This window comes from Polypterus senegalus, chromosome 2 (genome assembly GCF_016835505.1).
Source record: "Polypterus senegalus isolate Bchr_013 chromosome 2, ASM1683550v1, whole genome shotgun sequence".
NCBI lineage: Eukaryota > Metazoa > Chordata > Cladistia > Polypteriformes > Polypteridae > Polypterus > Polypterus senegalus.
In genome coordinates, this window is record NC_053155.1 from 43511621 (window position 1) to 43524670 (window position 13050).

The window sequence follows — 13050 nt, forward strand, 5'->3', positions numbered from 1 at the left end:
TAGAACATCTTCAAATACGACCATCGTAAGCACATAAGATGGAACTGAAGGATGAATGGGGAATGCGATCACAGAAACAGTTCTCCGCGTCAAAACAGAGAGACGACCTCCTTTAAAATGACATCTGCCGATTAAGATTAAAATATTGGATGTTTGTAAACATTATTGACACCAAACTTGGCTACAAAAAGCTATCAATTGCAACTACATTGAATAAAAAAAAATGAATATATAGCCATAATGTACATTTACTGCAGTTCTGAGCTACGGCATTTAAAAAAAAGGATTTGTATATTAAATACGATGGTGCAGAAATGCACAGCCGGTAATTAACTATTTGGCACCTTAAGATGCATTTGAAACAAAGCAGAAAAAAAAAGGAAATGGCAAGTGCATCAATTAGAAAAAAAATTGCCTCCTTCAAAATAAGGAAAACAAAAAAGACAAACGTGCTAGATTTTATATACACTTAACTCTCAAAAATGGAATTTATGAAATACTCCAAAGGAAAGTATCTCAAATATTTTTCCTTCAAAACTCAGCAAATATGAAAACAATCCACCAAAATAGTATAAATGTAATCAAATTCATTTTTTTTTCTTCTATTTTTGTAGTAGGAAATCAATTTTTCAACACACACAAAAGAACTCCCTGTGACGATTTAGCTACCTGTGCGGTATCGGAATGTACTTCATTGGATTGATAATACAATAAAAAGGCAGTATATTCCAGGAAATTTGGTCCATTCTTCAATGCACTAACCTGAACTGAAAATTGCTACAATTGGTTTAACAATCCACGTCAGCAAAACTCTTTTGCAGCATTTGTAAGTAAAAACAGTTAAACATACATTTGTGTTTTTATCTAGAAATATACTGCATAACTATATATGTACTGTATATATATATATATATATATATATATATATATATACAGTATATAAAGTATATAAATATCTCAAACATATATACTATGGTCTCCATTTCCAAATCATTGAAACATTTCTTGGAAAAACCCTCCCCCAAAACACTTTGAACCAGGATATTGATGGAGAGTTATTACATTTTTCCAGTTCATTTTTAAGGTCACTCTTAATTGAAGCAGAACCTGTCAACGGCTAAACACACAATACTCAGTCATTCTCGTGGAGCGTGTAAATGACACTTTTTTGGCAGTAAAGGTTTAAAGAGGTCAGAAAGTGTTGACCTATTCTTTGTTGTTATCCTTATGACGGATGATTTTGTATGTAATCCAGTAAAAGATATTGAAAATGAGGAAGGCTAATGGGAAGGCAGCCCTGGATACCGTGTCGATTCTTTTGGCTCTGTCTACAAATTTCTTTTTAATTGTGTCAGAGTCTTTCACAGGTGGGGGCACAGGATTGGGTGGCGTGGCTTTCACTGCTGTGCCGTCTTTAACTTGTAAGCAATGGCCCATTCCATAGCCACTGAAGTTGAAGCGACTCTCTCGGACCACATCTTCATCCTGAAAGCAACAACAAAGAAGTAAATATAGGTAGGTAGAAAGGATAGGTGCTCTAATAGTAAAATTGTCACCATATTATTTTACATTTGCAAAGTCTTCTGTGTACTGAATTTAGTCTCTCATAGCTGGAGTTCACAATGTGAGTTGCTTTTGGATGCAAATTCAGTGAAAACCAGCCCTCTTAATCTGTTAAGCGCGTCGTTTTGCTCACTTTACCTGAGACGTGTTTCACTTTCCCTCATTAACTTTCGCTAGCCTGTTTTCTTGTGCTACTGAGCTGATGATTTCACATCATACCACCATTGCCAGAAAACATTTTTTTGTACTGCAAAAGCCATTCCTACAGGACAACTCCCATAAGGGAACTATGAAGCGTGTGCTGCTCCCCATGGAGAAAGTGAATAACAGCTCTCTTATCCAGAGGAGCCTAAGCAGACCTCCCTTAGATCCCCTTTCTTTTCAGATGTTGTTCATTCGTAGGATATTACATTTGGTTAAAGTGTTGGGACCCTCATGTCATTTGAGTTCTTGAGATTAATACTTGGTGATAGCAATTTAGATAAAATAACTGATTTAGGAAATGTTATAGAGGAAGAAAGAAATCATGCTGGCAAAGTACCCGAGAAGACAACAGGTCATTTAGCCCAACAAGCTCATCCATCCCATTCACCTCGATTGTCCAAAATAACATTCAGTCCTAAAGTTTTGCTCTCCACCACACTAACTTGGTAATGTATTCCATATATCTTTGGTTCTTTGTATGAAGAAAAGCCTTGTAACATTTGTGAGAAATTGCCCTTAACAATAACAAATGACTTGAGGGTCCCAACACTTTAACCACATTTAATATCCTACAAATGAACAACATCTGAATAGTAAGGGGATCTAAAGGAGGTCTGCTTAGGCTCCTCTGGATAAGAGGGCTATTTTAGTGTCAATGACATGGGAATCGGCCTGTTTCAGCTATGCAAGTGGGGGTTTAAGGCTAGATCCCCTCTATCGACCCAGGCAAGCATGTCCACCCAGAACCGGTTCGACCCTCTCCGCTCCTCCACTGTGCCAGGAACCCCAGGTGATGTATTTGTGATTGGAGATTCGAATGTACGAGACCTAAACATTTCTTGCCCTAAACTGAAACCTTTTGTTTCTTGTTTTCCCGGTGCTCGTGTTCAAGATGTTATGAGAACAGCACCAACAGTGTTCGAGAGACACAAGAAAAAGGCAGTGATCCAGGGTAAACGACATGGAGGACTTTGCAGCACTGTCTCCAAAATCAGTACTAACCTCTACTTTCTGCGACACCACCACCTGATCAAAGCACCGTGCAGTCCCTACATTGATGGATAGAAGGCCAGATATCCACATGACCATCATTGTCTAATTCTTCCATGTGAAGCCTGAAAACTATGAGGTCTGATTGAGATCATTTATGTCAGGTAGAATGCCCAATGGAGGATGGGTGGTCTCATGGCCTTGGAACCCGTGCAGATTTTGTTTTTTTCTCCAGCCATGTGGAGTTTTTTTTTTTCTTTTTTTCTGTCCACTCTGGCTATAGGACCTTACTGTATTTTTTGTTAATTAGCATTGCCAAATTTTTATATTTTTTACTTTCTTCATCTTGTAAAGCACTTTGAGCTACATCATTTGTATGAAAATGTGCTAAATAAATAAATGTTGTTGTTGGAGAAGCACAGGGCAAATACAAAGGGGGTTTCATAGTTACTAATGCAGCTTCTGCTTGAGAAGGGAAGTCCAGGAAGAAGCCTGACATTACTTCTGCTTCATCACTACTACTGTAGCTCCATCTCTTCTGGCCCTGTGGATATCCACCTTGATACAAGTGTAAGTATGTGTGTGTGTCTGTGTGTCCATCCGGTTGCTGTGTCTCTGCCAGTCCAAAAGATGGCATATCACAAACGTTAGCACACTGCTTTTATGAATCACATAACAAATCGCATATAACAGAGACATATGCACTACGTGGTGCACTGCCAAACTTAACACAGAGTTCTGCGTTGATTACTTCGATTCAACCTGTCTTAGATGAGTAACACAGCTAGTCCAGTATAAACCATCACTGCACTCACTGTGCAATCAGCTTCAACGAAGGACAGAGCTCCAGCACACCAAGCTTGAAATGCAGCAATTTTTTTGTATATTAAACCATGGGCATTAAATGAGGTCTCTATGGTTCCCCAAACTTTTTTCATTTTTTTGAGCTTTATTCACAATACAGTGTCATATTTTTGCATTAAAAACAAATGTATGTATGTGCTGATAAGCTGAATCAAATATAAAGTGTGAAGTAAGGGTGGGGAAAAAATAAATAAATAGGAAAGGTAGAAAGGAGAAGCTGCCTCATGGAGCAAACCCAAAGAAGCTCTTCTTTGAAATTGCTGATTTTATTCTGACTTTACAATGAAAACAGAGAAGTTTCCTAGCAGCTGTACCAGGCAGCACATTTTTTTTAGTTCTTGACTGCCCACCCTCTCTTTCCTGACTTCTACTAGGGAGACAGAAAAGGGAGCCAAGATGACACTGGGGTGCAGGAGAAGGTGAGAACCATTTTATCAACCTTCAAATCTATAACACGGATAACATATCATTAAAGAATGTTCAGAAAATTATAAACCTCAAGGGGAAAAGGGGTGCCTGGGCATCTTCATCTTCCCCAGAGTTCCGCACCATTTTCTTCACTTCAACTTCAAATACTGTATGAGGGTTTCTTAGAGTGGTTGTCTCCCCCACTGACCTCCCAGGATGAAATTCTAGAAGTGTCCGGAAAACTCAGACAACTGAACCCCTTCTGTACTTTAAACAAACTCAGAACTGTTTGTTGTCTTAAGGAATTAAACATACTGCTTTTAGGCACAATTATCAAAGTCCACAAACAAAAACAGGACGCCTCTGAATGGTACTAATAAGATTTGAGTGACAAGCTTGTGTAACTTTAAAATGTATTTAAGACACTAACGTTTAATCTTTCATAAAAAAGAGTGTGCATGTTGATCTTTCTTGATAATTTCTCTTTCTCTGTGATGTCAGTAATTCAAGTTTTCTGTTGAGATTTTTCAGTCCCTGAGTGTTATTTCTGCCCACCTTTTGAAGAGTCATCGAACAAGATAAGCTCCACAAATAGATCTATCTATCTATCTATCTATCTATCTATCTATCTATCTATCTATCTATCTATCTATCTATCTATCTATCTATCTATCTGTCTATCCGTATTGTCATTACACCACTAATATCAACAGCAGAGTCATGTAAAGTAAAACTACTGTACATTAAAACTGACTCCTTGGATTTTAATTCCACTCTTGTTAATAATGCTGCCAAATTCTAAACAGGATAAAAACAATTCTATCAATATATTTATTTTATTATTCCTTGTAACATACTCAGTAATACCAGAAATGCATCCAGGAGAATACTAACTAGATCCAGGCTGCCCCTTGTCTTGCTCATTTGCCAGTTCTACTCTGTTCTATCCAAATGTCTGATCCTCCACTTACCTCCCCAACACTCAAACTGCCAAAGAGCTTTTAATAAACAAGTGACTGGTCACATAGGGACTGTGTAACTGGTGAGAGGTTATGTTATAGTGCCCATGGACTCATATGGAGAATGCAGCCCTGCTCTGCAAACCAATTTCAAATACTTATGCCCAAACAATTTATTGTTACAAGGGGTCATAGCCTAATTAAGAAGCATTAGGCACATGGCAGGTGCTATTGGATGGGAACCATTCATGCCAGGTCATTCAACCTTTTTGAGCACAGTGTCTCTGGACAGTGACAAAATAGTGTCCTCAAAGGAAACCCATCTACCTATCTGTGAATCAAATCATCCTTCAAGAAAAGGCTGACTGTTTCATGCAATATCAAGGCCTTTAACATATGAAAGGTGACAATAGTGGTGATGGTCACATGTTGACAAAATAGTAGCTTTACACATGGCACAAAATGACTCACACATCATACCAATGAAACAAATAATCAACAAATTATGCAAAAGTAAAAAGGTGTTTTTTCATTAATATTCTGGGTGATATTTAAATTGAAAGTGTGATTATGAGAGTATGTATATGTTGCAATAAATGATCTTGCTCAAAAAAAAGACTTGGGTTTGGGGATAGTCCCCATATATTGATGTCCAGACAATAATAATGAAACTGATTCAGATAACTTGAATGTTTTACTGGGTGGCACGGTGGCACAGTGGTAGCGGTGCTGCCTCGCAGTTAGAAGACCTGGGTTCGCTTCCCAGGTCCTCCCTGTGTGGAGTTTGCATGTTCTCCCCATGTCTGTGTTGGTTTCCTCCGGGCGCTCCGGTTTCCTCCCACAGTCCAAAGACATGCCAGATGGTGGTTTGGTGATTCTAAATTGGCCCTAGTATGTGTTTGTGTGGTTCCTGCCCTATGTTGGCTGGGATTGGCTCCAGCAGACCCCTGTGACCCTGTGTTCGGATTCAGCGGGTTGGAAAATGGATGGATGTTTTACTGTGAACAAAATGGCATTTAAATAACAGAGGGAATGATGGGAAAGGAAATGGTTGGCAGGAAGCAGTGGATTGTGGGACTGGAAGTGATGTTGTCATGATGAACCGGAAGTGACATCGTTTCGGCCATTTTGACCCCGGAAGTGGAGCTTCTTAGTTTTCGTCAGGTTTTCTGTAGGCGAAAAGAGATTCAGGTAAGCACCATGTGATGACCCTCTGTCTCTTGATATTTCACTCACCTTTAGGCTCTCTGACCGCCTCCAACTCGTACGTGTGTGACATGACCCCCCCCCAGCCCAGACCTATCCGTTCGGGCGACCTGCACCGAGATGTCGTGGATACAGGAGAGAGCATCTGCGTTGGCCTGCAAGGAACCTCTGCGATAAGTAACACTCAAACGATAAGTTTGAAGATCCAAAAACCACCTAGTGAGGCAAAGATTCGACTCCGGATGAAGAAACATCCACTGCAAAGTGGCATGGTCCATCACCAGAGTAAATTCACGCCCCAATAGGTAGTACCTTAAAGACGTGATAGCCCACTTAATTGCCAAGGCTTCCCGCTCCACCACAGCATACTTAGTCTCCCGCTCCAGCAGTTTCCGGCTCAGATACATAATGGGGTGTTCAGCACCGTCGACACATTGGCTCAGCACCCAATCCTGTGGCTGATGCGTCGGTCTGTAGAATAAAAGGAACAGAAAAGTCAGGAGATTTCAATATAGGTGCTGACGTAAGGGCCAATTTTAAGTCACTGAATGCTTTATCGACCGATTCATCCCACACCACTTTTAAAGGTGCCTGTTTCTTTGTTAAATTAGATAAGGGCATAGCGATTTCCGAGAAATGCGATAGTAACCGGCCAATCCCAAAAATGCTTGTACTTGCCGCTTATTTATCGGACGGGGCCAATTCATGATGGCATCAATTTTAAGACATTGTGGTTTAACAATACAAGTAGGTAACCTAAATATTTGGCTTCTCTTAATCCAAAGAAACATTTCTTCTGATTAATACGAAGCCCGGCTGACGCTAGCGTGGAGAGTACTGGCTGAACTTGTCATACATGATCCTTCCATGTGCCGGAATAAATGACGACATCATCCAGGTAGGTGGCACAATATGAATTGTGGAGCCGTAGCAGTGTGTCTACCAGATGTTGGAAAGTAGCTGGCACCCTGTGCAAACCAAAAGGAAGAACCCTGTATTGCCAATGTCCACTGGGTGCACTAAAAGCGTTTTTTTCTTTAGCAGAATCTTTTTTTTTTTTTTTTTATTTATTTATTGATTTTATTACAATCAATACATAGCAATCAAGTTTTTACAAAAAAAAAATTATGTTAAGAACAGATCGATCCCCACCCCTGAGAGAGAGAGCAAGCCAAACGGTGTAAAATTTAAGGCTTGTAAAAATACCTAAATTAATAAATTCTCTGTGCTTTATAAACTTATTTTAAAATATTACTGATTAGATCCTGCCATGTTTTGAAAAAAGTCTGTACAGATCCTCTAACTGAGTATTTGATTTTTCCAATTTTAAATAATATAACACATCAGTTTCCCACTGACTTAAAAGAGGAGAGTTTGGGTTCTTCCAGTTTATCAGAATAAGTCTGCGTGCCAACAGTGTAGTAAATGCAATCACAATTTGTTTGTCTTTCTCCACTTTAAGCCCTCTGGAAGAACCCCAAACACAGCTGTTAATGGGTTAGGAGGGATTGTGAGTCCAAGGCTGTCTGAGAGGTAATTAAAAAATTTTGTCCAGAATAATGTTAATTTGGTGCAGGCCCAGAACATGTGACCCAGTGAGGCTGGGGCTTGGCTGCAACGTTAGCAGGTTGGATCATGTCCTGGAAACATTTTGGAGAGTTTTAGTCGAGATAGATGTGCTCGATATATAATTTTGACTTGTATAATTGTATGCTTTGTGCATATGGAGCTTGAGTGAATTCTCTGCATTGCTACTTTCCACTCCTTTTCTGATATATTAATTGAGAGGTCATTTTCCCAGTGTCCTCTTGGATCTTTGAAAGGAAGGGATTGTAAAATGATTTTATATATTGTAGAGATGGAGTCTAATCCTTGAAATTGAGCAATATTTTTCCAGCGTGGATGAGGGTGCAAGATGAGGAAAATCTGGAAGGTTCTGTTTAACAAAGTTCCTGATTTGAAGATAGTGAAAGAAATTTGTAGCTGGAATGTTAAATTTGGAATGTAATTGTTCATAGGATGCAAAGGCGTTGTCTATATAAAGATCTCTAAGCAAGTTAATTCCAAATTTTTCCAGATATTAAAACTGCATATGTTTGTGAGGTTGAAAGAGGTGGTTCTCTTGCAGGGTGCCACAGAAAGAAGCTTCTCCGTCTTAAAATGCTTTCTACATTGGTTCCAGATTCTAAGTGAGTGGAGCACAATTGGGTTATTAGTGTATTGCCGATAGCGTGTGTTTATTGGAGCACAGAGCAAGGAATACAAAGAAGTACTGCAGGATTTTACTTCTATTGCGGTCCATGCCTGTGTATGTTCTTCTATTTGTGTCCAGGTTCTTATCGACTGTATATTTGCGCCCAGTAATAAAACTGGAAGTTAGGTAGAGCCATGCCGCCTTCTGCCTTTTGTCTTTGTAGGGTCGCTCTTTTGATGCGTGGATGTTTAGAATTCCAAATAAATGAGGTTATTGTTGAATCTAATTGCTTAAAGAATGATTTATTAATGTATATTGGTATGTTTTGAAATAAAAAGGAGCTTAGGAAGAATATTCATCTTAACAGTGTTAATTCTTCCAGCTAGTGTGAGATGAAGGGTTGACCATCTATGCAAGTCTTGTTTAATTTTTTCCATGCAGACGACGAAATTTTGTTGATAAGAGCTTTATGTTTACTTGTGACCCCTAGGTATTTAAACTGTTCTGCAATGATAAAAGGTAGGGTGTCTAATCTAATATTATATGCTTGAGAATTCACGGAAAGAGTACACTTTTATTCAGATTAATTCTGAGACCAGAGAGCTTTTGAAATTCTGTGAGTGCTGCTAAGACTGCAGGCACAGAATTTTCTGGGTCCGATATATACAGTACCATGTCATCTGCATATAATGAGATTTTCTGTTCCAGTCCTTCTCTGCTAATCCCCTTTATCTGATCAGTATTTCGACAATGTATTGCCAGTGGTTCAATGGCAATTGCAAACAGCAGTGGTGACAAAGGGCATCCTTGTCTAGTGCCACGTTCTAGTTTAAAGTAGTCTGAGCAAATGTTATTGATGCAAACTGAAGCTTCTGGGTTAGTATACAGTAATTTAATCCATGCACAAATGTTCGGGCCAAACCCAAACTTCTCCAAAATAGTAAAAAGGTATTTCCATTCAATCATGTCAAATGCTTTTTCTGCATCCAATGATAATAATATTTCTGGGGTGTTTGATTTAGTTGGTGAGTATATTACATTAAACAGGCGTCGAAGATTTGAAGATAAGTGTCGGCCCCTAATAAATCCAGTTTGGTCTTGTGATATTACTGAGGGGAGCACTTTCTCCATCCTTCTAGCTATGATTTTAGAGAGTATTTTAACGTCGTTATTCAGAAGTGAAATTGGTCTGTATGATGCACATTGTAATAAGTCCTTATTTTGTTTTGGAAAAACAGTGATTAATGCTTGGCGAAAGGTTTGTGGAAGAGATTGGTTATCTCTGGCTTCTGTAAATGTTGCTAATAGGAGGGGAGCTAACTGAGCGGAGAATTTCTTGTACAACTCTGCAGGGTAGCCGTCAGGGCCTGCTGCTTTTCCACCAGAATCCAGCAGAATCTTTTAAGGGAATTTGCCAATACCCTTTTGTCTTGTCAAGGGTAGTTAGGTGAGCGGCCCCCAGTCAATCGAGTAAATTATCTACTCACGGCTTGGGATACACATCACATTTAGAGTCCTGATTAAGTCAACAAAAGCCATTATAGAACCTACATGACCTCTCGGGTTTAGAAACCAAGACAATTGGACTAGACCAAGGGCTATAGCTTTCTTCAATAACCCCTAATTCCAGCATTCGTCTGATTTCTAACTCTACTTCCTCTTTCTTTGCCTCCGGGAGCCTATAGGGTCTCTCTCTGACAATCACTCCAGGGTCAGTAATGATATCATGTACAATCAAGTTAGTTTGTCTAGGTATTTCATCCACGACTTTAGGTACAGACAAGATAGCTGTTTCAAGATTTTGTGTTTGTTCGGGTGTCAGATTGGGACCAAAAGTTATATGGGCACAGGACATAAAAAGTGAACTAGGCTGTCCGGAGGAGGGATCATGTTCCTTTTCTTTCCATAGTTTCAGCAAGTTAATATGATAAACTCGTTTACTCAGTCGACGATTAGGTTGTTTAACTAAATAGTCAATGAGTCCCTTCTTTTCTTTAATTTTATAAGGGTCCTGCCAATGTGCTAACAATTTTTAGTGGGATGTTGGGAATAATACCATAACACGATCACCCGGGACAAATTCCCGAATGGTGGTGTTCCTATTATAATAACGTGACCGGGCTGCTTGTGCCTTTTTCAAATTCTCTTTTAGAATAGGTTGAATCTTCTCTAATCTATCACGTAACTGAGCGATATATTCAAAAATATTTGAAGTAGGGAGGACCTCCTCTTCCCATCCTTCTTTTAGCATATCCAAAAGCTCTCTGAGTTGTTTTCCATACAGCAATTCAAAAGGGGAAAACCCCGTAGAGGTCTGAGGAACTTCCCGGTAGGCAAACAAAACGAGAGGAAGTAACTGATCCCAGTTTCTTCCATCCTCATTAACTATCTTGTGTAACATCTGTTATAATGTTTGATTAAAACGTTCTACCAGCCCATCAGTTTGTGGATGGTAGACCGACGTTTTCAGATGTTTTATCCTGAGTAATTTGGTGACTTCCCTGAATGTTTCCGAAGTGAAGGGAGTCCCTTGGTCTGTTAAAACCTCCTTGGGGATCCCAACACGAGCGAATATCCCTACCAATTCCCGTGCAATAATTTTAGTATTAGCTGAGCGCAAAAGAACAGCTTCAGGAAAATGAGTGGCATAATCTACTAGGACTAAAATGTATTTAAAGCACTTTACCGAGGGTTCTAGGGATCCTACGAGATCAACTTCAACTCGTTCAAAAGAGATGTCAATAAGGGGAAGGGGAACGAGAGGAGATATAGTCCTTCTTGGAATCTGGTGAAGTTGACATTCAGGACATGAAGTGCAAAATCGCCGGACCTCCTCATTAACTCCCGGCCAATAAAAGAGGAGTTTTATTCTCTCCAAAGTCTTGTCAGAGCCTATCTATATAGCCACTCTATATAATAACTCATTTTTAATTACAAAGAACGGCAGCGGTGGCATGGGATCTAGGGTTGTATAACCCTCGGTTGATACTACCGCATTCCTAGCAAATTTCAATGAATCATCATTTCATTGCTGTCTTTTAAAGGAGGATGGTGTTAATAGGAATTGAGCAGTTAAATCTTGAATGGGATCTCTTTTAAGCTCAATGGGTGGGGCTTCTGCTGCCATGTCCTTTACGTCAACTGTACTAGGTCCTGCAGAGGATGATGGGACATCGATTTCTTCACACTGGGTACCCGTGTGGGTCCGTGCTACAGTGGGACACGGCGTGGAGGCAGTCGGAGCAGTATTCTCCATTACTAAGCCCAAATTCTTGTTAGGTACAGTCCCATTTTTACTGCGGGTAATTTTATTCAAATCTCTTCCTAATATGACCGGAAAAGGGGGATCCAATAACACAGCCATGGCCATACTAGTTAGTTTCTGGTTCACGGATACCACACATCTGGCTGTTTTATAATACTGGATGTCCCCACAAATACATTTCAGACTAGTTTTTATTCTAGTCCACTGTTGCGGTTAAACGAAATGGGCAGCAACAATAGAAATGTTACTCCCGGATTTAAACATTGCTCTTACCTTCCTGCCATTTATAATAACTGCACCTGTATATGGAAGAGACAAAGGGTTTGTCACGGTGACACAATACCTTTCTCCCTTAGGTAATGAACAATCCACAGGCTAGTAAGTGCAGTTCGGGGACAGATGTCTGATCTCCCCACACTTGAAACAGCGAAGGAGACCGGCTGGTCTGTCCCTTCTATGGACGGCAGGTTCGGGAGGTTGTCAGGTGGACTCAGGGGCTGCCCCACGTACCTGTTGGGTCCGACGAGTGAACCGTTCCGACCACCCTGATTTACAGGCCGCCCAATGACGCTCCGCTAGTTTTATCAAGGAGTCCATATCCTCAAAATTATGTTACCCGACTTGCTGGACGATATGTTCAAGGAGGGCATGTACAAAGGTGTTGCACGCTAGGAGTTCTGCCATTTTATGTGAGGTGTTAATTCTAAAGTAAGAGCTGCTGTTGACATAGTTGCACCTGAAAAGACAATTAAAAAATCTTCTAGTATTGTTATACCTTGGAAGACCCAAAGAGTGTCTGACTTGAAAAGAACATGTTGTAGAGCTGAGCGTAAATGGAGGAAAACTAAACTAACTATACATCATGAGATATTGAAGGTTAAAATAACAGAATACAATAACACAGTCCGTCTTAAGAGGCGCTGCTATTTCTCTCAGATTATAAATAACAATGCTAGTAATCCCAAAGTCCTATTTTCTACAATTGATCGTCTGCTAAACCCAAGTAACACAAAGGAATGCCCCCATAATACTTCCAGCGAAACCTGTGAGAACATTGCTATATTTTTTCAATCAAAAAATTAATGATATTAGAAATAATATAGTATATCTCCCCAACACTGTGGAACCTCCTAAGCCCCAGTACTCCGTTATCACCAGGATAGATTTACCTGAATTACATAGTATAATCTCTCAACTGAAACCCTCCACCTGCGTCCTTGACCCAATACCAACAAGGTTTTTCAAGGAAGTATCAGACGCGCTTACTGATAATATCCTTGACATAGTAAACTCGTCATTAGATACGGGGGTTTTCCCAGACTGTCTTAAGACTGCTGTAGTTAAACCCCTACTCAAGAAAAATAATCTTGACCCCTCTGCTTTTGAAAATTTTAGAC

At 39.8% G+C, this 13050-nt stretch overlaps 1 protein-coding gene across 3 annotated transcripts in view; it reads right to left on the minus strand.

The window, feature by feature from the left end:
* Nucleotides 1-326: 326 nt before the first annotated feature.
* The window catches only part of glra2 (glycine receptor, alpha 2), a 232714-nt gene continuing 219990 nt past the window's right edge, over nt 327-13050 (minus strand). For all 3 annotated transcript variants that reach the window (XM_039743593.1, XM_039743594.1, XM_039743595.1), the window contains one exon: nt 327-1485. In XM_039743593.1, the coding sequence (XP_039599527.1) occupies nt 1207-1485 (279 nt within the window). In that variant the 3' untranslated portion in view covers nt 327-1206. The remainder of the gene's footprint in view (nt 1486-13050) is intronic.